At 34.9% G+C, this 27061-nt stretch overlaps 1 protein-coding gene across 1 annotated transcript in view; it reads left to right on the forward strand.

Annotated features, from left to right (window-relative positions):
* NAALADL2 (N-acetylated alpha-linked acidic dipeptidase like 2) overlaps window positions 1-27061 on the forward strand; it is a 948145-nt gene that overhangs the window by 696895 nt on the left and 224189 nt on the right. Inside the window, exon 10 of the mRNA XM_030822838.1 lies at window positions 17189-17335. Within this exon, the coding sequence (XP_030678698.1) occupies window positions 17189-17335 (147 nt within the window). The remainder of the gene's footprint in view (window positions 1-17188; window positions 17336-27061) is intronic.

Consider the following 27061-nt stretch of genomic DNA (forward strand, 5'->3'; position numbering starts at 1 on the left):
AACTGTTTTTAGAATAGTAGCAATTCACTTGATTTCTCCAATCTCTTATCCCTTATTTATTGGCGTTAACATTAACGGGGATAATTTTCAGATGGTTTTAACAGTCTCATTCTTAGAAATAGTTCAGGAAAGGTCTTACTGCTCTCTGCACGGCAGGCAGCACAAACAGAATGACAAAATATTTATGCTGACAAAGCCTAGAAATGGGACCAAAGCTAGGCCTTATTTCAGGGTTTACACCAGGTCATTGTCAGTTTTGAAAGTATTCATGGAAATGTACATAAAAGTGAACCTAAATATGTAATAAGCGTGTATGAATACATCTGTACAGGCATTCTCTAAGACTAGAGAGCAAAGACTGAGCTTTGATATATTTCTCAACTCAAAATTTGCTGTAAATAACTCCTATAAAATATCCTATGGAAAATACATGTTCATTATGTTTCTTTTTTTTTTTTTTTTTTTTTTTGCTGGAGTCTTTAGGTTTTTCCAAATATATGATCATATCATCTACAAACAAGGATAATTTGACTTCCTCCTTTCCAATTTGGATGCCCTTTATTTTTTTCTCTTGTCTGATTGCTTTAGCTCGGACTTCCAGTACTATGTTGAAAAACAATGCTGAACATAGACATTCTTGTCTTTTTCCACATCTCACAGGAAAGGCTTTAGGTTTTTCTCCATTCAGTATGATCTTATCTATGAGTCTGTCATATATGGCTTTTATTATGTTGAGGTATGTTTTCCTATACCCAGTTTCTTGAGGGTTTTTATCATGAAGGGATGTTGAATTTTATTAAATGCTTTTTCAACATCAATTGAAATGCTATATGATTTTTTTCCTTCATCCTGTTGAAATGGTGTATCACATCGATTGATTTGCATATGTTGCACCAATCTTGTATCACTGGGATGAACCCCACTTGGTCATGATGAATGATCTTTTTACTGTGTTGAATGTGATTTGTTAGTATTTTGTCATGGATTATTGCATCAATATTCATCAGTGATATTGGCTTATAGTTTCCTTTCTTTTTTTAATGTGTCTTGTCTGGTTTTGGTATCAGGGTAATATTGGCCTCATATAATGAATTTGGAAGTATTCCTTCCTCCTTCATTTTTCAGAAAAGTTTGAGTAGCATTGGTATCAGATGTTCTTTAAATGTTTGGTAGAATTCAGCAGTAAAGCCATGGAGCCCAAGGCTTTTCTTTGTGGGGACATTTTTTTATTATAGCTTTGATGTCTTTACTTGTTATTGGTCTGTTCAGGTTTTGAATTTCTTCATGATTCAATCTTTGTAGGTTGTATGTGTCAAGGGAATTTTTTCACTTCTTCTAGATTTCCCAGTTTAGTGGCGTAGTTGCTCATAGTAGCCACTAATGATCCTGTGAATTTCTGCAGTATTAGTTATAATGTCTCCTTTTGCATCTCTGATTTCATTTATGTGGATCTTCTCTCACTTTTTCTTACTTAATCTGGCTAAAGGTTTGACAATTTTTGTTTATCTTTTCAAAAAACCAACTTTTGTTACATTGATCTTTTTGTCTTGTTTTCATTTTAATTTCAGTTTTGTTTTCAATATTGTTTTTATTTCGTTTCAATTTCATTTATTTCTGCTCTGATCTTTATTATTTCTTTCCTCCTACTGATTTTGGGTTTGCCTTGATCTTTCTTTTCTAGTTCTTTCAGATGCATCATTAGGTTGTTTATTTGTTTTTTCTTCTTTTTTGATGTAGGCACTTATAGCTATAAATTTCCCTCTTAGTACTTCTTTCACTGTATCCCCTGTTTTTTTTCAAGAAAGTTCTGTTTGCAGTGCCACAATCTCAGCTTACTGCAACCTCCGCCTCCCAGGTTCAAGGGGTTCAAGTGATTCTCCTGCCTCAGTCTCCCAAGTAACTGGGACTACAGGCACGCACCATCATGCCCAGCTGATTTTTGTATTTTTAGTACAGATGGGGTTTCACCATGTTGGCCAGGATGGTCTCTATCTCTTGACCTCGTGATCCACCCACCTTGGCTTCCCAAAGTGCTGGGATTACAGGCGTGAGCCATCGCAACCGGCCCATAACTGAACATTTCTAACGTTATTTGAAGTGGGTTCAAAAAGGAAAGTAAGAAGACAGACTATTTGCTTACCTTATATGATTTGAATAATGTATTCTCCCAACTACTGTCTTATCTTGAAAAGTGGAAAACTGTCTAAGGCCTGCTATTAGGAAAAATTTGGTTTATAAATTTATAGCAAGTTTGAAAATTGATACAGTATTTATTGTTAAGTGTTATATACAGTTATTAGAGCCTTGGTTCTAGGACATCCCATGGGTGCCAAAATACAAAGATACCAAAATCCCTGACATAAAATTGGATAGTATTTGCATATACCCTATGCACATCCTTCCCTATACTTTAATCTCAAGGTGACTTATAATACCTAATACAACATAAATGCTATGTAAATAGTAGTTACACTGTGTTGTTTAGGGAATAATGACAAGGAAAAAAGTCTGTACATGTAAGTCTGTACATGTTCAGTATAGGTAGAATAATTTTTCAGATATTTTTATTGAAACTAATTTTTTTTAGTGGATTTAGGTTCCAAACCCAAAAACATAGTACCTGCTTTTTCCCTTATTTTGTAAATGTTAGATGAAATATAACAGCACGTTTTGTAGATAGTACTATCAATAGATAGTATTTCACAGATATACTATCTACAAAATATGCTGTACAAAATATGTATACTGTATGCAATATCTATAGAAGTATGTATATAGAATTGGTCCATTATATCCATGGCTTCCTGTTCTGTAGATCTTATAAACACGCCAGCCCTACCAGATTAAGGCCCTACACTTATGACTTAATTTCACCTTTATCCTCCCCTCATAGACCTTATCTAAATACAGTCATTTTAGGAGTTAGGGCTTTAACAGATGACTTTTAGGAGGGAACACAATTCAGTCCATAGCACTTTAAGTGAAATCACACAGGGTATCTTTTTTGTGTGACTAGGTTATTTCACGGCATAATGTAGAATTCAGCAGTTGATGTGTTACGGTTGAAGTAACTATTTGACATCCGAGTGAGATGTCAAGGTGGCAGTGGTGGGAGAACATACTAAATAATCATTTGTGTGCTTTTTGTGTCTATCTGCAAAATGCCAAATTCAACACAAAGTCTCAGATCAAATTAGTCTGTATTTGATCTGAGTCTATTTCAGAGTGATTCCAGTTCCCGATGTGGGTGGAGAAAAGAGAATTTCCAAGATAAATTTTGAAATCTGACTTTTTTGGACTCCCAGTATGGGGTTAAAGATACAAGAATACTGGACTTAGAAACTATGGTGGAAATGTTGGTCTTATCACCACCTGAGTGACCACAGATGTTTTTCTTAATCTCTCTTAGGAATGATAGCTTTAAAACAGGTTGAAGGTAATTATAAAGATACTGTATATGAAACCACCTGGTGAACTACAATAAGTATTTAGAACTACAATAAGTATTTAGAACTACAATAAGTATTGTTAAATCTAAATGTATTTTATGTATTATGTACATATAATTATGTATATATTATATGACATATTTTTAAATGTTAGATCACTAGTGTTTTGATATATTTTTACCTCTTTTGTTTTCAGTTATACCACTATTTTTGATACTATTTTTTCTTGTTTTACAATCACAGATTTATCTTGATTCAATTTATATTTTATTTAAACATCTAATGAGTTTATATAGAGTGCATCTACGATATCAATTTCTGTAATTATGTAGTGTTAGAAATTGCTGTGTAAATAAAGGAATTTTATTTAAAAATATAATTTAATTTAGGAAATTAAAAAATGCTTGATAGAAAATTTCTTGATACTAAATGAACAAGTATGTAATGATTATTCTATGATTTCTGAGGAGTAGATAATCATCTTTTACTCAGCCTAAACCCAGTTAAAAAAAGTCTTCTCTATTCTTATATTGTGTAAGGAATATAAAGGGAATATAATATTGAAAAGATCTGACTTTCTAAATATGATCATTCTACATCTTAAAAGGCAGGAGAAAACACAGTTTTAAGTAGATTTGGTAGAAAGGATTGCCAAAAATATAGGAGGGGTGTGTGTGTGTGTTGGTTATGTAGTAGTAATGATAATTTATAATAATTACAGTATGTAATAAGTGCTTTATACTAGATGAGTGCTTTTATATTTTATATAACTTAGCATTATTTAATTTATTATCTTTAGTCTTCTAATATTATGAACATATTCCCTTTTTACATTTGGGAAATTCAAGGCTTCAAGAAGTTAAGCAACTGCCCTGTGGTCATACTGCTAAAGAGAAGCATCATTGCTTTTTAAGGGAGAATGCAAAATTGTCCATCTCATCTGCAGTCATGGCTTTGATTGCTCTTTTATATTTATCTCAAGCACCTACTTTTCACAAGGTATTTTGTGATGTCTGTACACACTTACTGACTTACTACAGATGCCTAATGGGATTCACAGTTTACTTGAAAGCAGGTTTTGCCCAGCAAGAAACTAAGAAAGAATGTTTTTTAAAATTGTTATGATTCATAAAACTACCTGAGGTCAACTTCAAACTTCCTGCACTTTGGCACTCCGAGTCTAATTATTTTCAGGTGTAAGCCTACTCTAAACTGGGTGCTGTTTGTGTAGTTCTTATCTTCTTTACCATTCTGTCCCAGTGGAAGAATTAGATAATAAGTGGATTGACCTCAGTTTTACAAACTCTTATAAGTACCTATTTTATTGTGCTGATCAATCTAGGGGCAATAGAAAGAGAGACAAAAGAAATTCTCTGCCTTCAAAAACATGTAAGAGAGGCAGAAAAAATACAAAGGTGAACTAAGTTAAAACAGTGATATGAGTGAAAGACTCCTTGGTACATTCTGACTGAGGTAATGGCCCTTACAACTGGTACAAAGAAATCGAAACATGCAAGGATTCGCATTGGGGTGTGAGCCACGGGTAGTATTTGGGTGTCCTATACACAGTGCTCCTTGAATACAGTGGTTGTCCACAAAGGTCTAATGGGCTCACTCCAGCAAAGCTATCCTGAGGATAGCAGTTAGTTTGGCCCACGGTTTTAAGGTTATGCGATGATGCTGTCATCTGTCAGACTTGGACATATTACTGCTGATGGTGTTATTTCCTCTGCCCGATTTCTCACTCTCAGGATTTAACCTGCTTGAAATGGTAATGTGTGGTGATGTGCCATCCACATCCTTTTGCCCTTCTGTTTGCCAAGTCTGCATTTTTCAATTTTTTTTCTCCCTGTGCCCTCCTAAAATTAAATGAATTACCTCTAAAAAACCTGAGAGCACCTACCTGATTTACAACTGCCCTCTAACCCTGGTCACAGAAAGGACAGCAAACTTTTCCCTGGTATCTAGTGAATGATGCTAATATGCAAAATAATTTGAATTGTTTCTTTGCTTCTGGTTTACTTTTTTAAAAAAATCGGATTTTTTTTTAAAGGAATGTACTAAACTGCTTCATCTACAGAAGATTTAATTTAAATATTTCGTTAAACATATTTGCAGCCTGAGAGAGTTAATATGGATTTGAAAACCAGTTAGATTTTTCAGTTAATTTTTTTAATGCCTGGCAGCTGGAATACATCACTGACATGCTGACACCATATTATTTAAAATAGCATTGCCTGTGAGCCTAAGAGAAGCTATTTAAGACAAACCTCAAGAAGGCTGGTGAAATAATAGCTGAAGTTATGTTATGTCAGCCAATTCCTCAGCATGGAACAGCATTGTGAGGCCAGAGTTGTTATCCTTCACTGAGACATAAAATCTATATCTTGATTCTTTTGGTCATTTAAGGTCCTATGGGAATTGCATCCAGAGGGAGTGTGCTTTTATCCAGTGTCTGGTTTATCCAGTGTCTTGGCCAAAGGTCAAGATGGATGGGACAGTCGTATCTTTTCAACGTGTTCAAGGTTTCATTTAGATATGACCAGGGTACAGTTTTTGGAAAGGCTCTGGATTTGTCATTCGATATATAGTTTGCAATTTGTGAAGAAGTAGGTTTAGCTGCTGGAGTGACCAATACCAAACCCACTAAAAAAGTGCCAATGTGGCAAAGGAATTCATGGAGTCTTTTAATCTAATAAATTATTTTAACTTCCATTTCTTTTACATTGAAAAGGTAATTTTAGTTTGGGTGATTAATCAGCTTAACAGCTCTTTTTCTATAAGTTGAGGAACTTATTCCTTGTTCCCTTAGCTAAATGGGAGGAAAAATCTTTAGGCCAGCGGTGGAGGTTGAAGAGAGCAACAATCTAAGTTAGAAACTTCTGCCTGCCATTCCATTTACTATTCTTATGTCTATAGGGGATAGCAAAACTTTTAGTCTGTAAAATGGAATAAAAATAACTCATCTCATAGAATTGCATTATCATCTAATATGATGTCCATTTGTAAATGATAAGTCCTTATATAATTGCCTCCTTGGACTAAGCGAGGTGTTCCATATTTAGCATATTTTGATAATACATTGATACTTTCCTAGAAAATGCACACACACACAAACCGTGTAAGCAAGAATGGTCCTGAATTACAATCATGAAATGGATGGTGTTTTGCTTTCCGTCTTGGCCCACCATCTTTTGGCTCTTTATTCTCTGCTGGTGTCCTGTTGGTGACTTGGGTTGTCAACTTAAGTGTCCCTTACCCCAGCAGAGGCCTCATGCTGTTGTCCATTCCCAAAAGCTCTGCAAGAGACCCTGGTTTTCCCTAATAAGGTGGCAGTTTCTCTTATCTGTTCTCTCGCCAGTGGTATATGCATTTTTGATGGTCCCAAATCTATCTCACAACTCTAAATACTCAATTTCTCCACTGTTAGGCATTTCTTCAATTGTGAATATTTCCGAAACTGGGCCATATCTGTTACATGGTTTATTTATTCCCTATGTCCAAACAAAATACTTTTTTTTTTTTTTTTTTGGTGGGGGGGATGGACTCTCACTCTGTCCCTCAGGCCGGAGTGCAGTGGTGCGATCTTGGCTCACTGCAACCTTCGCCTCCTGGGTTTAAGCAATTCTCCTACCTCAGCCTCCCGAGCAGCTGAGATTACAGGTGCATGACACCACACCCAGCTAATTTTTGTATTTTTAATAAAGACAGGGTTTTGCCATGTTGGCCAGGCTGGTCTTGAACTCCTGACTTCAGGTGATCCACCTACCTTGGCCTCCCAAAGTGCTGGAATTACAGGCGTGAGCCACACTGCGCCAGGCCACAAAAGCCTTTTTAAAGCCTTTTTTCATACTATATTTTACAATCAAGGGAGTCTTAGAATTGGGAACACATAACATATAGTTCGGAGGGAATTTTTAAAATGTAACATTTATTTTTTGGAGAGGTGCTTCATTCACAGAAATACAAAAGTATACTAGCAAATAGACAATGGAAAGTTTTTCTTCTAAACCCATTCCTCACACCAGTGTCTCTCCCCAGAGGCAAATGGCATTTGTACATATTAGACATATAGACTTTTATTTTTAATGTTTGAAACACAAATGATATCTTACAGACTATCTCTGCACATTATTTTTTAGGTAGAAATGTATCTGGGAGATTGTTCATTATCAGTGTGTTAACAGATTCATTTTTCTTTCTAAAGACTGTATATTATTTCATTATATGTATGCAATCTAACTTACTTAAATTTTGTAGAATTTGTATCAATTTTTTTCCTCAGTATGAGGCACCAGATTTCTCACATCCTTCAAGACACAGTCCATATTCAAAGAAACTTGACAAGGTTTTTGGGACTAAATATAAAAGTCACTTTATGTGTCTTTTATGTATAAAGGCATTTATAATAATTTTTCTGAGTAATATCAGTTCATCTTCATTAATTTTTTTATATCAGCTTATCTTTCTTCTTTATACATTATAGAAGCTAGCTATTTGTCTGTGAAATAATTTGTAAATATTTTTCCAGGTTTTCATTCACGTTTGTTTATGGTAATTTTTGTCATACAGAAAAGTTATAATTTTGTGTAGTAGGACTAATTAATCTTTTTTATTTTTTGAGTTTGTTTCATATTCAAACATGTATTTTTCATTCTGAGGTTATTGAAATTATCTTCCATTGTTCCCACTACAATTTTATGATTTAGATTTTTACATTGTAAAGATGGATTCATCTGGAACTTATTGTGGTATAAGATACCGTAGAGTAGGTACTATTTTATTACTTTAGTGGAGGTTTTTACTTAGATGCAACAGTTTCGTTGAAATCTGAATATTTTCTAATGTTTTAAAAGAACAAACCTGTTTTTATTGTTACACAAAGTCTTAAGTGCAGAGAGAAAAAATAAAGAAATCCATCTTCTTCCATCTTGTAACTACTGGTGAGGGATCTTGAACTGGTCAGAGAAGAGAAAGAGGAAATGAAGGTCGGTTGTTGAGGGAGTAGAGAAGAAAACAGCAGCTAGAAGCTGAAGTAAAAATAAGAGCAAATATTTTCATGTTTCTCTATTTTTTTTCTTAGAGATTGATCTTTAAAGCACTCATTAGTGCATAATGAAATTTTAAATTTTAAATAAAAAGTATTTCAAATATAAAAGAACATTTTTCTATATCTGATAACAAGATTAAGGTCGTATAAATTAACAGAAGAAAGATGAGAATTAGAGGGTGTTTTTCAATTTGGCAATGCTACTTGTGTAGACTAGAAGATTAGCAATTTTTCACTAAAGCTGAAAATACTTTTTGTTAACATCCAGTAAGTAGGTTTTAAATCTTTGCAGAAACCCTGAGAAATTGGAGATTTTGAAAACCCCATATTATCGGTTGAATTTTTCTTTTTCTTTCCTTTTTCTTGTTTTTGTTTTTGAGAGGGAGTCTCACTCTGTCACCCAGGCTGGAGTGCAGTGGCACTGTCTCGGCTCACTGCAAGCTCCACCTCCTGCATTCAAGCAATCCTCTTGCCTCTACCTCCCGAGTAGCTGGGACTACGGGCATGTGTCATAACACCCCGCTAATTTTTGTATTTTTGGTAGAGACACAGTTTCGCCATGTTGGCAAGGCTGGTCTCGAACTCCTGGCCTCAAGTAATCTGCCTGCCTCGGCCTCCCAAAGTACTGGGATTACAGGTGTGAGCCACCACGCCCAGACCCAAAAATTTCTGTTTTATGATAAGATGAAATCTGGTTTTCTTCCCTTACCCAATTTAATCTTTAATAAAGGCATTGCAAGTTGTGTATTAATTTTTAATTTTTTTTTTTACTATTCTGGAGATATTTTGTTTATGAGAAGCTCATTAGATGTTGGCATTTAGAATAACTTAAATAAAATTCTAGTATAAAATAGTAGAAAAAGTCAGTAATCATAACCTCTTATTTTCTTTCAAAGATTATTAGAAGACATCTGCAATGCATCATTAAATATTGGGTATTGGGTTCACAAGTTGGCATAAAAATACAAGTTAAATAAATGAAGAATACATGGCACACACAGTAAATAAATATTGAAGAAAAATTATAGATGTATAGTTTGTTACAACTAGATCTGGTGATGCAATATGATAAAAATTAAAAAAGACCCATGGAATCCTAAAAAGGTCAAATTTAGAAGTAGTTTATTCCCATGCATTAATGTGGTTTGTGAGCTGGATATATCAATATAGTACATAAAAAGGAGCATTGCATTTGAAGTGAAAAGTTCTGGGATTAAATCTCAATTCTATTAATTTTGGGGCCTTAATTTTCTAATTTGTAAAACAAAGCTATTTTGCTAGGAGAGTTTCCCTGCTGTGGGCTCTTTTGGCAAGTTGCTGAGTCTTATACAGACCCAGTCTCAAAAATTGTGTTTCAAATGCTTCAGTTAAAATGCACAGGGTTAAAAGGAAAGCAATGATATTAAACTGCAATTACCTAAGTAACATACAAATTTGCATTTTTGTAATATATAGGCTTTTTAAAATTAACACATTAAATGACAAAAGTCAGCAAAGTGTCTCATAACTGCAATATTTCCAAATTAGCAATAGGTTCAAGTCATATTTCAATGTTTTGGCAATAACTGAAATAGGATATAAAAACATGATTTTATTTGGTTACAAAGTTGCAAGTACTACTAATATTGGAACAAATGTTACTGAGTTCGTTGCCTATTTCATAATTGAATGGAATGTTGAATTTCAGTTAGAAGCAAGTGAAAATAAAGTTTTTTTTTTTTTTTTTTTTTTTTTTCTGGTTCACCAAGTTCTCAGATCTTTAATTCTATTTGTGGATCTCAGGATAAGAACCCTTGGGCATTAGGATCTTTAGGTTCTTTTCTCAGTTTCAAATGTAATGATTTGTCCATGATCCTTCAATTGTTTACATATTCACATTGCCCAGGACCACATCTATAAAGTTCTAAACTAAAAATGTTATAGCAAAATTTTGTCAAATTACCTCCAGCTAATCAAATAACACAGTTCTCCTCACTACCATTAGTTAGAAATTAAAGTTTAATTTTTCACTGGTTCTGATGAAAATTTCTTAAAACAAACAAAAAGGTGACCTACTATCTAAGAGTGCCTATGTTAGTCAGAGTTCCCCAAAGAAACAGAATCAATAGGATATATCTTGCTATAGGCTAAATGTTTGTGTCCCCTCAAAATTCACATGTTGAAGACAAAATCCCCAATGTTGATGTTATTTGTAGGTGGGGCCTTTGGAAAGTACATAGGTCATGAGGATGGAGCCCTAGTGAATGAAATTAATGCCCTTATAAAAAGAGAGGTAGATACAAGATCTCTCTCTCTCTTTCTGCTCCTCTTCATGTAAGGATACCAAGGGAAAACTGGCATCTGCAAACCAGGAAGAAGGCCTTCTCTAGAACTTACCCTGATGGCACCCTGATGAACTTCCCAGACTCCACAGCCATTAAAAATACATTTCTGTTGTTTAAGCCACCTGTTACGGCATTCTGTTATAGCAGCCCAGACCAACTAATACACACACACACACACACACACACTTTATATATAAATACATTAATAACATATAATTATACAATAATATATAACTATATGAATTTGTGTGTGTGTGTGTGTATTTGTAAATATAAGGAGATTTATTATAAGGATTTGTCTCATGTGGTTATGGTGGCTGACAAGCCCAGAGATCTGCGGTTGGAAAGATATAGAAATAAGAGGGACAGTAGTGTAGTGCTAGTCTGAACTTGAAGGTCTGAGCACCAGGAAAGCTATTAAGTTTCAGTCCAAAAGCCAACAGGCTTGAGACCCTTAAAAAGCTTGTTTTTGAGGGGTTCAGAACCAAAGAAAGGAAAAGACGAATGTTCTAGTTCAAGGCAGTCAGACAGAAGGAGTTCTCCCATTCCCCTTTCTTGTGGGAAGGTCAGCCTTTTTGTTCCATTCAGGTCTTCAGCTGATGAGATGAAGGGCGTCCACATTGAGTAGGGCAATCTACTTTACTCAGACTGTCAATTCAATGTTAATTTAATCTAATAACACTCTCATAGACACACTCAGAATGATGTTTGACCAAATATCTGGGCATCCCATGGCCCAGCCAAGTTGACACTTAAAATTAACCATCACACAGCCCTATAGCAAGAAATCATTTTTTTAACATCATTCGTGTCATTGTAATAATTGGTACTTTACTATACTGCAAAAACCAGGAAAACCAGTGAGATAAATTATTTCTACAAAATTGAACTTACAAGACTATAACTGAAATGAAAAGAAAGTGACTTAATTTTGGCCAGGTGAGGTGGTTCACACCTGTAATCCCAGCACTTTGGGAGGCTGAGGCGGGCGGATCATGAGGTCAGGAGATTGAGACCATCCTGGCTAACACGGTGAAACCCCATCTCTAACAAAAATACAAAAATTTAGCCGGGCATGGTGGTGGGCGCCTGTAGTCCCAGCTACTCGGGAGTCCGAGGCAGGAGAATGGCGTGAACCCAGGGGGCAGAGCTTGCAGTGAGCCGATATCGTGCCACTGCACTCCAGCCTGGGTGACATAGTGAGACTCCATCTCAAAAAAAAAAAAAAAAAAAAAAAAGAAAGTGACTTAATTTTATTATGGTGTATTGAATATGGTATTTTTATTTTGAATGTTATACTTTTCTTGCTGTTTAAGTAAATAATCAACTTAGATTTCCTATGCATGTAGAGTAAATGCTTATGTATGTAGGAGAAAGCAGAATGTGGGGAAATAAAACATTTGAATTATTAAACAGATTTTAAAAATACTTTTAGAAACTTGTCAATTGTCTTGGCATCGCTATTTAACTAATGCAAATATTGACTTAATTTTTTTTATCTTACTTACATGATCATTTACTATAAAGTTTTGCCTTTCAGCTTAAAACTGTACTTGCAAAGAGCATACAGATGTAGGACTGAGGTAGTGATTTCATTTCAGGTCTTCTATGGACTTGTGGGTGGAAAATTAAGCTAGTGACATAATCATGGTCCTTGCCTGAACTTGCTCATGTTATGAACTGGAATAAAAATGCTTGTTATCAAACATTAAATATGAGGCATTTTGAACTCCTTGGATGAAATTCTTAATATGAATTTACTCAGCCTTGTAAATAAATTTTAAAAATTAATTGACCTGCACAAATTTGCTGCCAACCTCCCCTCTTCCATGGTTCTTAACTTCTAGTAAAACGAAGAAAATTAACATTTCTTCCTACTAGTCTCTCAAATATTGATGCTTATGAGGGTTGAGTAAATCAATGTCTATTATCTCACATGGATCTATTATAATCCTCTGAAGTGCCGTGAGGAAAAACAATTCACATTAGGATTGAATATAGATTTACGATCACTTCAGGTCTGTGAATTTGGCCTCAAATTCATTACCTTAAAGTAATGAATAATGAAGATTTAGAAAATAGTGTTTCTATGCCAGGAATGTTATTCTCTTAAGGGAAATCCCTAGATAAAATGACCTTGGGGGGAAAAAAAAAAACCTCAAATCTGCAAATTGGGTTCCTAGCTTTTGGGTTATTTGGGCAAATTGGGTTATCTAACTTTTTAACTGTGAAGCTAGTTAGAAACAAAAGCATGAAAGGACAAAATGAACACAGGTTTGAAGGTAACATGCTTCTTCCCCTCATCACTGGTTAAATTAGTGAGAGTGGGAAGTAAAGAATGAGGTAGACAAAGAAAGAGGGAGGAGGAGAAAAGGTTGTGTGTGGAGTGGGGATGGGGTGGGGGAATGGTGAATTAAGTCCTCTGCAAGGCCATCAGAGAAACTCTGGGTTCAGTAGGTGAGAAACAAGCTCCAGGAGAATTCCTCAGGAAACTGTGTTGTCCCTGAAGCCTCCATCTTGGTTTGGCTTTCTTGAAGCACTTTCCCTCCCTTTGGGCTTGATTATGACGTGAGGAGCCTCAAAAGTTAAGTGCTCCCAGCTGTCCGTCACTCAACCCTCTTTTTCTGTATGCTATCTCCTCTCCATAAGTTAGTCCACATGTAGCATCAGAGATGTAGTTTAATAGATCTTAACCCTCAAAATAAAATTGTAAGATATTTCTAGATAATGCTCACTCTGTTGCCATCTTAGTTGGTTTACCAAAAAAAAAAAAAAAAAAAGTTTTTATATGGCAGAGGCAGGAATATAAACCTTTAGGGAAAAGATTAGACTTTTAAATAAATAGGCAAGGCAAAGCAAACTATAGTAGGAAGAATGCAGAGGTGTTTGGGGGAGTGTAATCTTGAAAGCTGAATGCTGCCCTTTTGATTTGCCTGAACAATACAAAACATGTAAATAATTATGTACTTAAAAGAAACCATGGAAATGGAATGCAATGAAAACATTGAAGCTAAATGATAGTAGCTATAGCAAGAACAGAGAGACTGGAAGAACTCATAGTGGCTTCAGAAATAGGCTGAGGCTAAACCAGAAATGTGCTCTATGTAACTGTTAGAGCAAACAAATGTTGCAAGTAGCTGGGCCCAGTAGTCCCAGCTATTCATGAGTTGGGAGGATCCCGTAAACCCAGAAGGTCAATCTCAGCCTGGACAACATTTGGCAACATAGTGAGACTTCATCTTGGAAAAAAAAAAAAATTGCAAGGATTGATTGGAATGGGGTCATTTGTGCAATCTTAGAAACATGCATATGTAAGAAACTAACACCTTTTGTCAGAGGGTAGCTATTATATAACTGTTTATATAACTAATGATGACAATGAAAATATCAAATATTAAACCTAAATACAATTTTTATTTTTTAAAAAAATGATTTTTAATAGGCACATATTGTAGAATTTAACATTGTTAATTTTTGACCATGACATTTTTCTGTTGAGAAAAAGGTTTCGATCTAAGGAGCATGGCTGAGCATGGGTGGATGTTAAGAGTTAATGTACGTAAAATGAAATTAAAGCCAAACCTATATGTTCATTTATGTTGAGTAGGAGGCTTTTGCTGTCTTGAAAAGACATACGTGTTACTTCATTAAAGAGAAAGTAGGTCATTTAAAAATGATTTTTACTTTCATTAGTCAGGCATCTGGAGAAAGTAAAGACCAGATCTTATCATATCCTCATTAATGACATAAAATGGTGCAATAATCTCGGTTTCACAAATTCAAATGCCTCTGGCCCTATTCAGTAAATCTGAATGAGTACAGCAGGCTGAATGTGAGACACTAGTGACGGATGTTAATAAATGTCTTGCCTGCCCTAGGCATTCAAATTCAACTTAAAAACAAACAACAACGACAAAAACCAAGCTAAACAAATACCTCCAGAGGTGCTCGGGATTTATAACATGATATAAAATAGTTTGTTTTTCATGTTCTAGTGCTTAAGACTAGCTCTTCTTCGAGACTATTCAAGACCCTCCCTAAACTGTCCCAGCTTAATATAAAACCCCCAGGAGTCTTAAGCCAGAGGAATGTGTCAGAAAGTGAAAAAAGATTACCCCCACCTTTAGAAAAATTCAGCTTTGAAAAGAAGCAAATTGGTGGTGGAGGGTGGGGGTCACCATAAAAAGGATTAAGTTGCTACTGATTAGACTGTATGGGAAAAACATTCTTTTTCTATTTCCAAAGTGGTTAATCAGCCAAGATAGCTGTAAACACATTAAACAGAAACACTGCCTTGTCTGTAAACTGAAACGCTGACTTGCTTGCAAAGGTTCATACTGGCTTTCCATTTTAATTGATATTTAACTTTGCTGCAAAGATCTTTCCATGAGGTCTTCAAAGAAACTAGATAGTTATTGAAACATTATTATATGTTTATAGCATCCAGCACTGTGGTTGAAAAAAGTTGGAATAACTTATTTTCTTAATATTACACCACATATTTTCAAGTCTTTTGATATATATTAGCAAAAGACAAGGTGATCTGAAAAGGAAAAGTGGGGAGCTTTATTTTCTATTAAAAACAACAGTCTGTAGACTAGGGAGGCACAGCTTTTAGTATAAGTGAAAGCGCATTTTCTGAAGAACAAAGGGAGGGTCTAGCTTAAATAGGGAAAACTCCCCCCTCAGTTCTCAATCAGGCCTGTTTATGCAAATGAAGGATTCAAACTTGTTTAGTTCTGATTGGTCAAAATAGTAGAGTACTGATTGGGTGTTTTCTATGCCCCCAGAACTCTCTGCCAAACTTTTGATTGGTTGTTTTCTATGCCCCAAACGAGAACTCTGTGTCAAACTTTTCTTTCAAAGGGCTGGTGAGGGGCGGTTTCCAGCTCCAGTTTCTCTTGTGTCTGGTTCTGGCTCAGGATGCAAAGCAAATGTTTGTGGAGCTGCTTTTTCCAAGAATGGAAAAAGCTTTTTCTCACTCTAGCAAGTCCACTTGCTTCTGTTTTTAAATTTCATCGTCCCTGTTAACCACAGGGACATCTATCTCCCCTGTAAAGCTTGGGTCTGATTTTACAGTTTTATTTTATATAGATTACATTTAAAAGTATTTTTGAAATTATGTCATGCCAGAGAAGCATGAGAGGTTGAAAAGTTGCTGTCTTGATTCAAAGGCAAACATGGATTGAGTACATACTTTATGCGCTTGTTATGACACTTGATGTTCTTATACTTATTGCCTCATTTTCTCACAACTGTCCAGGAGATTGGTATTCTTCTGCGTTTCATAGTTGATGCCACTGCATCTCAGAAATGTTCTAGATTTTTGAGAAATTTATTAAAGAAGACATTTTAATGAATATTAATTATAAAACCCTTTAGTTTGTTTTATTTTTGTAAAGCTACTGTCATTTGCTTTGCATGCCAGACAACTCTTAGTTTAAGAAATAATAGCCTATATCATCTTATATTCCCCAGAGCTTGAACTTAGCTGTGTGGTTCACTATGGCCCACTGTAGTTGTTGATATATAATTTTAAAACATCTAGGAATATGCTTTCAGGAAGAAATCAAGAAAGTTTCTTCTCTAGTTTTTCATTTTTATTTTTATTTATTTATTTGTTATTTATTGAGATGGAGCCTTGCTCTTGTTGCCCAGACTGGAGTGCAATGGTACACTCTTGGCTCACTGCAACCTCTGCCTCCTGGGTTCAAACAAGTCTCCTGCTTCATTCTCCTGAATAGCTGGAATTACAGGTGCCTGCCACCACGCCCGGCTAATTTTTCTATTTTTAGTAGGGACGAGGTTTCACCATGTTGGCCAGGCTGGTCTCAAACTGCTGACCTCAGGTGACCCGCCTTTCTCACCCTCCCAAAGTGCTGGGATTATAGGAGTGAGCCACCACGCCCGGCCTCTTCTCTAGTTTTTAATAAACATTTTAAGAAGAACAGAATTATACCCTACAAAGCATTCTTTAAGTTTATAGGAAAACTTAATAAAAAAACAAAATGCTACAGCTTTTTAGAGACTCAACATTCTTTTAAATATTGTCAGAGTCATCAGAGTTCAAATTAAACTTATGATAAAAAATGCTTTTGAAGCAACAACAGCAAACAAAGCTTGAATTCTTCCCAATGCTAGTTATGCTTCAGTGAGCATCAGAATCAAGAGCAGAGTTACAATGCAGATTCCTGGGCTCTACCACCCATTAGGTAGGACAGTGCGGAGCCTAAGCATTTGCATTTTTAACAATCTCCAGGGTGACATTGATGCTGCTGGTCCGTGGACCATGTTTTGAGTAGTACTGATTTAGGGATGACCTGGGAAGCATAGTATGTGTTAACAATTTAAATTATGTTTTTCAGAAAAATAATTTCAACTGTACCAGAAGAGCTCAGTGCCCAGAAACCAATATCAGTTCTATACAGATACAAGGTGATGCTGATTATTTCATCAACCATCTTGGAGTTCCCATCGTGCAGTTTGCTTATGAGGACATCAAAACATTAGAGGTGATTGTTCCTAAAAAATGCAAAACACACACACAATATAGCAGACCTGCAGAATTTGATTTTATCCTGGCTATTCAATTTTCATATCAAATAGGTCACTATAGAAAAGCGGCTTCATTTAGAGAGTTATTCTTGCTTTTCAAAGGCTTTGTAATAGTATTTGAAAACATCAGCTCCTTTCAGTAGTGTTGAATTCAATTTAAAAAGATTTATACTGTCACTCACATTTTCACAGGGTGCTCTGCAACAAGAAATTTGCAGTAGTTGGATTAACATCAAAACATAATTGTAATCTTCAGTATTCACAGAAACAGATGACATGTGCAATAGATTCTCCTCTCCTTGCCCAAAGGAAAATGCACTTCATGTTCTGTATGTTAATGTGAGCCTTGTGGATTAGCTACCCAAAGTTTGGCAATAGTTTGCCTGCTTAAAAAAGATAGTACTTTTTTGTGAAGATGGAAGCCTTTTTTTTCCAAAGAATATCACAAAAGCATGATTCACCTTAATTAAGTCTCTGTTCATCCATCTTTTGGACTTCAATCCTTCTAATCTTTCTCAGAATTATGTCTCAGGAAACTGTCTGTCTGTGGATCTAAACCTGTTGGGACATTTTACCTTCATTTGCAAATTATTTATGCATTATTTAGAGCTATTTGAAAGCCTCTAGAATGGCTTGCTTGAGGTGATTATTACATTAACAAAATAATGGCTGGAAAGTACGGTAAAATCTGCCTTGCTCTTCAAATATAAATGTTCCTCAGAAGGGGTGCTTAAGTTATGTTTGTATAGGCTCAACTTCAGATATGCAATATCTTAATTTTTAGTAGCGTTGAGTAATATTTGGCTTTATGTTTCTCTGCAACCACACAAAATATTTTAATTCTTATTTATTATGCGCCTAATTCATCTTGGTTTAGTTTTAAGCCAATAATTTAGAGAGAATAGTATAGCCTTGGGAATGAGAGGGAAGCCCTGACTCTGACACTTACTCGACAAATTATTTAACATCTTTCAAAATGATTTTACAAATGAAGTACTTTGGTATATTTAGGGAATCTATAGAGCTGTGGTGAGGATTAAATGAGACTATGCATGTAGAGGGTTTCGCTAACCTTGAGCAGATAATAAGTCCCCATTATTGCAGTTATTATTGTCTGATTGTAAGTACAACATATTAATGGGATAATTTCTAAACGTTTTAGATACGAACACATCAGTAGAAGGGAGGAGTTTGTTAATTGTTGAGGAAAACACGTTTATCAGGCTGAAGAGGTGGAATTTGATGAGGATCAGCTGGAGGATCTGAGGTGTTAATAGGGAGAAGATTTTGAAACAGGGACCAGTAAAATTCTAAGAAGAACTGTAGTATCCTAAGGCTAAAGTCTACCTAACAGAACTGGCTTAGTCCGAAGGATCCAATCATTTTCAAATTATACCCAGAATATCTAACTCCCACCATCAAAATCATTTGTATTATTTATCTCCAAAAAAGTAATTAAAATGGAGTCCCCTATGCTTTATAAGAAATGACTTTGTTGATATTGCTTTAGTGGAAGAATTTTTAAAATGGATTTGTCCCTTACAAAATGTGAATGCTTGAGATGAAATAATTTTTTTTGAACTCTCTGAGGAACAGAGTAACCTTTGCTTTCTGTGTTAACCTATAAGAGATATTGGTATACAGCTATTAAGAGGAATTTTAAATATTAAAAAAAGGCTTTATCCATGATGTAAAAAATATTTATCCTATGTCAATTAGTAAAGCAGGTAAGGAAATTAGAGCTTTTTTATGAAGTCGCAGTTACAAATATATACGGAAAATAGATTGGTGGATTTGGAATTAGGAGACCTGAAATTTTAAATCGCTTCATGTTAATGGTCCAGTTACGTTGGTTTCTGGGCTTCTGCTTTTTTAAAAAAATCCGTATCTTATTAAAAACAAAATAAGGATAGGTGCAACGGTTCATGCCTGTAGTCCCAGCACTTTAGGCAGCCGAGACGGGCAGATTGCTTGAGCCCAGGAGTTTGATACCTGGGCAACACGGTGAAATCTTATTTCTACAAAATAATACAAAGATTAGCTGGCCATGTTCGCAGGTGCCTACAGTCCCAGCTACTGGGGGTGGTGGGGAGGGCTGTGATGGGAGGATCGCTGGAGCCCTGGACGCGGAGGTTGCCGTGAGCCAAGATCACACCACTGCACTCCAGCCTGTGTGACAGAATGAGACACTATCTCAAAACAACAACAACAACAAAAGAAGCCCATAATGTGTACCACTTATTGCTTATTTACCACTTATTGAGTACTTGCCATACTAAGTATTTTATACCCCTTATATCATTTATTATTTAAAACATCACTATAGATTAGCTTTCATTATTAACTCCGTTCATGCTGAGATTGAAATGGAATTTAAAGTCTAGTAGCTTATCCAAGGTCATAAAGATAATAAATGGCCAAGACAGATGTTGATCTAAGATATGTTTGACAGTAAGCGTATGTTCTCAACTATCATACTAAAGATTGCAAATTGGAAGCCCAAGGGCAAGAGATAGTCTATCAATATATTTTGTTTGACCTATACGTTACTGAAAAATTGAATTTCTGGAAATATTGTGTACTTTTTCTCCATGGAGACAATCAACTAAATGGGCACTGCTCACTAGCCTGCCATGTTGTTTGTCCAAGAGTGCAGTTAAGGAGAATATTTTCTTCAACACCTGTTGCTATCAAAGATTAGGAGATGAATACTCAACTAAGGGTCAAATGTTCCACCAGACTTGTGTCACTTATAGTATCTGTGTGGCCCCTGCAGGGACTGAGCTCATTATCTCTGCACTCACTTTAGTGAAAGAGTTAAAGTGAATAATTTTATAGCTGCTTCCACTTTCAAAGGGTATTTTCTAAGAGAGTTAATTTTATTATTATATCCATGGCTTTGAAGAAATTACCTATTTGACACTTAGCTGGGTGATTGTAATGCAAACCTTAGAATTACTATCTATCTATCTATCTATCTATCTATCTATCTATCTATCTATTGTCCAGTAAGATTGATCATGGATCTATTATATGCAATTTCAACAACTGAATCATGATAATAGGTGAAAAATTGAACTGTAGGAAAATAAACTAGTGCAATAGAGGCCAATTTTTATGGCCATGTCAATAAAACATGACATTTTGTAATATCTATCCCCAATATTTCAAGCTATTCCACATTCCCACCAGTGGCTTTTACCTGTAGTTTCTCTGGATGCAAATATATTGCATAAAATTGCTTAAAACACCTTTGATCTTTAGCTTTTCTTGGCATCTATACTCTAATTTTCCAATAATTAACTTTTACAAATGCATCGCAATCTATGGATTTGCCAAATGTTAGAATGATTCCTTCTCGTAAAATAGTGCCCTGTTAATTGAAACATCTCCAGTTGTAAGCTTCATTTAAATAAGGTTTTAGATTTATAAACACCATTGCACCTGTTGGGAGAAGCATTCTGTACAGATTAAATACAATGCAGAGATTGTCAAGAAGGAAAAGACAGATGCTTTCTGATTAAGAGTGCAATATTTATGACAGTCTGGTGGTCCAATGCAATTTCCTCTGTCACTTAACAGCTGTTTTACATTTTTGTTTCAGATCAGTATATTTATTCTCTACAGGGCATGCCAGAGGGTCTATCTTTCTTAGTATATCAAAAGATCAATCCATGCCCTAGCAAGCTTCATATCATAAATTGAAGCTCTGATTCCTCACTCTGTTTAACCTTACATTTTTTGCTGTTCTGCTTGAAATATTCTATTTTAAACCCAATTTACCTCTATAATAGAGCATTTAACATTTAAATAATAATGAGATAAAAGAGTATTATAGCTTTTATATAGCAGGAGTCATGGCATAATTGTTTCAATATCATTTAATAACCCAGAGACAGAAATTCAAGTAGCCTAGGTATTTTGAAACTCTTACTAAATTTTTTTAAAGCTAGATAACTTTGATACCAATTCTAATTTTTAAAGCAATATACAGCAGTATGTAATTATGCCTCTGTGTGTGTGTGTGTATGTGTGTGTCTGTGTGTGTGTGTGTGTGTGAATTTTAACATTGAGGTAATTCTATGAGATAAAAGTAATAAAAGTAGTTCATTTGTGCAAATATAATACAGATACAGTTTGACAATACACATATACACATGTTGGAACAGTGTAACTCATAGTTTACCTGCTGATTTTTCATGTTTTATTCTAAGTAGAAGAATTTGTTACTTTCACTACATTTCAGTCTTTCATTACATTTTCTATTTGGAACTGAGTCATAATCGATGTTAGGTTAACAGAAATAGTTCCAAAGTCCATTAAAAGTTCTTGATTTAAGGAAACAAAATGGTTACATTTAACTGTGTATACGTTCTACTGATGTTTTGCAGTATCTGATGAAATCTGTTTCATGTGGGTAACTATAAAACTTATATATAAGTCACTTAAGAATGAAATTTTACCTTTTCTACTTCAAAGTGTGCCAATTGTAAACAAGATGAAAAGGGGTTCGTTGGTGTTCTCTCTAGATCATTATCTTTCTTTGTAACTTATTTTTTAAAAAATTTCTTACAATATGATATTTAGACATATGCTATTATTATTTTCAGATCAGACTTGCGTCATTTAGTGCTGGGGTTCTCACACATTTTGGTCTAAAAATCCATTTACCCTCAAAAGTACCAAAGATTCCTGAAAACAGAGTTTTGATTATGTGGTAATATCTACATGGTAGAAACTAGAAGTGAGAAAAATACATAATATTTATTTTAAAATTATTTCATAATATCAATAACTAAATTAGTATTACATTATTATAATTATTAGTAATATAAATAAATCTAATACAAACTAATGAAAATAACTTATTTTGTTTAAAAATATTAACCAAGACAAAAATATAAATGAGAAGAGTAATGCTATCTTACTGTTTCAAAAATCTCTTTAAAAAAGGCTGAATAGGCCAGGCGCGGTGGCTCATGCCTGTAATCCCTGCCCTTTGTGAGGCCGAGGCAGGCGGATCACCCAAGGTCAGGCGATCGAGACCAACCTGAAGAACATGGTGAAACCCCATCTCTACTAAAAATAGAAAAATTAGCTGGGCGTGGTGGCGAGTGCCTGTAATCCCAGCTACTCAGGAGGCTGAGACAGAAGAATCACTTGAACCCTGTAGGCAGAGGTTGCAGTGAGCCGAGATGGCGCCACTGCACTCCAGCCTGGGGGACAGAGTGAGACTCTGTCTCTAAATAAATAAATAAGTAAATAAATAAAGCCTGAATACAAGACAACTGGATTTTCACACCAGTTCCTGCATTGTCTTTTGTAATATGTTGTTTTATCGTAAAAGTATGAAGAAAAATCTGCTCCAATATTTTATTCATATAATGACAAGTATTTTTCTTTGGAGCTACATTGAAACTTAATGAGTATTAGTTTCCTAAAGGTTAATATCGATGTGGAATCTGAATCCATCTTAATAAACTTTTTGTACTCCACACACACTTGTGAATGTAGAGTGAAAATGAGAGTGAAAAAGGCATATAATGTTACTAGCATTATAAAAATAGTTTTGATCTCCTGACCCTTGAAGGTCTCTGGCCCACACTTAGAGGAATGCTTATTTGAGGAAATGGACTTGGTTAGACCAGTCTACTTTATTTTTTGTAATGTCTGAGAAGGCATTCAACTACATCTTATTCAAAGATTTGAGCTGTGATTCTGTATAAAACTGTGTATCTTTTCTGGGCATCTTTGAGTATTGCTATCCCATTCACCTGACAAACAGCATGAAGTAGAGAATAAAACCCTCTCATAAACTGTGGCTCTACGAAGAATTCTGCTTCTTAAAGGCATTTCTTTAGAAGAGAAGGTTAAACCCCAATCAACAAATCAACAGTTATAGAGCAGACTTGAAAACCTTGATTATACAGTGTATGAAATGCCTGTCACAAAGGAAGTGCTGTTAAAATTACTGTATGCTTCCAAGAGTCTGAGGAATACGCACAAGTAGTTGAAATATGAGACAAATACTAAACAACAAAAAAAAGAAGAATGGAGAATGGAGATACACTTAAAACACAAATGGATAATTTAAAAGATCATACTTCAAATTGCCTAGTATTTTGAAACGGCTGCAAGGAGGACAGCTTTCCCTTAGCAGTTGTCCTTGATTAGAAATCTAAATAAGAATATGTATTCCAAATGACGACATCACTGGATCAGAATATATAGCATACACACTATATTTTAATTCTAATTTTGTTTTCAGTGATTATCTTGTGGTCATCTTTGTTGTGATGGAAGGAGTTTTCTAATAAAGGCTTTTAAAAAATAATTTCAATAATACTACTTGCAGGTGGGTTAATGATAAACCATGTTATAAAATTGACAACAGTCAAGTTAAGAATATAGGGCAACTTTAACATATTTTATTAACTGTTAACACATATTTGTTATTTAGCCAGCAGTTATTAAGCACTTGCTGTGATCCAGGCACTATGTTAGAAATACAAAGATGAATAAAACATGCCTTTCTTTCTCTCAAAGTGGTCACAGTCTAGATTCAAACTCAGTCATATAAACAATTAAATAAAGTAAGTATAATAGAAGTTCTCATCATTGACTTCCATTTAACCAACACGCAGAACTAATTGACAATTTCCACTCCTTTAAAACGTAATGGCCAATGATCAAAGATTTCTGAAGCTCGTCACAGTAAGACCCTTTCTGGAGTTTTGCACACTTGTATTCTCTCAGGTTCAGTGATATGCTTGCCTGGAGTCAACTACATTCTCAAATCTATACAGATGCTACTCAACTTACAATGGGGTTACTGCCCAATAAGCCCACCATATGTTGACAATTTCATGTCTAAAATGCATTTAATACACCTAACCTACCAAACATGTTACCTTAGCCTAGCCTATACTCCGAACTCTTTCGGTACAGCAGTCAATAAATTACATGATATATTCAACAGCTTATTATAAAATAGACTTTGTGATACATTATTGAGCCCAGCATCAAGAGAGTATCGTGTTGCATATCGCTAGCCCATAAAAAAGACCAAAATTCAAAATTTGAAGTATAGTTCCTACTGAATGTTTATCACTTTCACGCCATCATAAAGTGGAAAAATTGTGAAGTCAAACCATCATAAGTTGGAGACTGTCTGTATATGCCCTCTGCAAATGCAATTGTTTCTCATGATTAGACAATTTAATTGTTACATAAGCTTGTGAATCATGAACATGAAAGAAAAGCTTCTAAGAAACCTATATTTATGACAGTCTGAAAGGATGAGCTGCAAATAAAAAATCTGATGTGTGGGGAACCAGGCAACTATCAAATACTGGAGGAAATTGATAGTAATCTGGATGCATTCTGAAATCAGTTTACTTCATGAGTATTTTTAAAAGTTTTAAACAAAAGGCAGTAATGCAGATAATGTATAGGGCAAGAAAGAAATAATAGAATTTTATTCAGCAAGACAGTGTTCAGAGAAAAAGCCTTGGCTTTACTTCAAAATATTGGCCAATAAATGTGCACTCACAGGTTTTTAATTAAAATATAATGTTTTACTTAATTTGGTTTCTTTTAAAAAAAACTGATTATTTATATGAACTAGCTTCTAATTAATTAACCTGTCAACCAGTAGGACAAATCATATTTGCCAAGAGGACTTCAAATGTACAGTGAAATGATAAAGGCAAGGTAGAGCAAGGAAAATTATATTTAACAGACACTCATATAATGTTTGTGTCAGGCATTGTTCTGTTCTAAGTCTTTTATACATGTTAACTCACTTAATTATTGTAGTTACAAAGTTGTAACTAGCAACAATGAGGAAGGTACTATTGTTACTACTATTTTTTTTTTTTTCTGTGATGAAGTCTGGCTCTGTCACCCAGGCTAGAGTGCATCAGTGCTATCTCAGCTCACTGCAACCTCTACCTCCCAGGTTCAAGCGATTCTCCTGCCTCAGCCTCCTGAGTAGCTGGGATTACTGGCATGCACCACCATGCCCAGCTAATTTTTCTATTTTTAGTAGAGATGGGGTATCACCGTGTTGCTCAGGCTGGTCTCGAACTCCTGACCTCAGGTCATCCACCCACCTTGTCCTCCCAAAGTGCTGGGATTACAGGTGTGAGCTACCAAGCCCACCCTAGTGTTATCACTTTTATTAAAGGTGAGGAAACTGAGCACAAAGCAGTTAAGAAAACTGGCCAAGGTCACCCATCTATTCAATGATAGAAGCAAGATTCCAACCTAACATTGTATCACCAGCTTTCTGGACTCTTTTCTCTACTTTTATGCTGTTTCTTAAGGTTTTCTAGATAAAATGATGTACAGTCATGTGTCTCTAATGATGGAAATATGTTCTGAGAAATGTCATTCAGTGATTTTGTTGTGTAAACATCATGGAGTGTGCTTATACAAAACCAGATGGTATAGCCTCCTAGACACCTAGGCTATATGGCATAGCCTATTCATCCTAGGCCGCAAACCTGCACAGCATCATACTGTAGACTGTACTGAATACTATAGGCAATTATAATACAATGGTATTTGTGAATCTAAACATATAAAAAGTGCAGTAAAGTACAATATAAAAGTTAAAAAGCGGTACACATGTATAGGGCACTTATTATGAATGGAGCTTTCAGGACTGGAAGTTTCTCTGGGTGAATGAGTAAGTGGTGAGTGAATGTGAAGGCCTAGGACATTTCTGTGCACTATTGAAGACTTAATAAACACTATACACATAGGCTACACTAAATTTACTTTAAAAATCTTTCTTTAGTAATAAATAACCTTAGTTTACTGTAACTTTTTTACTTTGTAAACTTTTTTTTTAAATTTTTGACCCTTTTGTAATAACATTTAGCTTAAAACCCAACACATTATACAGCTGTAGAAAAATATTTTCTTGTTTGCTATCCTTATTCTATAAGCTTTTTTCTACTTTTGTAAATTATTTATTTATTTACTTTTAAAACTTTTTTGTTAAAAACTAAGACACAAACGTACATGCTAACCTAGGCCTCCACAGCATCAAGATCTTCAAGACCTCACTAGGCAACAGGAACTTTTCAGTACCATTGTGCCCTTATGGGACTACCATAGCACATGCCATCCATCATTGACCAACATGTTATGCAGGACATGACTGGATTTCTAAAACACCTTTTATCTTCCACTAGATTCATGGTGCAGTATAATGCAACGGTGCTTAATTCTTATTTTTCTAGTTTTCTATACAAAGGTCCTAAATGTTTTAGCTTTGGCCATTCTCAACATTAAGCAACAGCTATAAATGGGTAATATTTCTTAGCTGAATTGAAAATAAACTGATAATTTATAAATACTGACAAGAACTAATGTTAATGTTTCCTTATAGTAGTTTGTTTATTGTTTTACAAAACAGAGCCTATAACTAGATTCTATGCATCCAAAAGTTTACATTTCCAAAAAATATAAGTGGAATGAATTAAGGGCATTATAGGAAAAATATGATAAAATCAACCTACTCTAAACACGAGTATTTGGTTTCCTAAATTAAAAAAAAAATAAAGATATGATGATGGTTTTTCTTATCTCTTCATTCCTTGGTAATTGTCCATGTAATGTAAAGGCTAGTTGCTTTTATGTTGCATTTGTTCTATCCCTTGTTTCCTAATTTT

This window comes from Nomascus leucogenys, chromosome 11 (assembly GCF_006542625.1).
Source record: "Nomascus leucogenys isolate Asia chromosome 11, Asia_NLE_v1, whole genome shotgun sequence".
Taxonomy (NCBI): Eukaryota; Metazoa; Chordata; class Mammalia; order Primates; family Hylobatidae; genus Nomascus; species Nomascus leucogenys.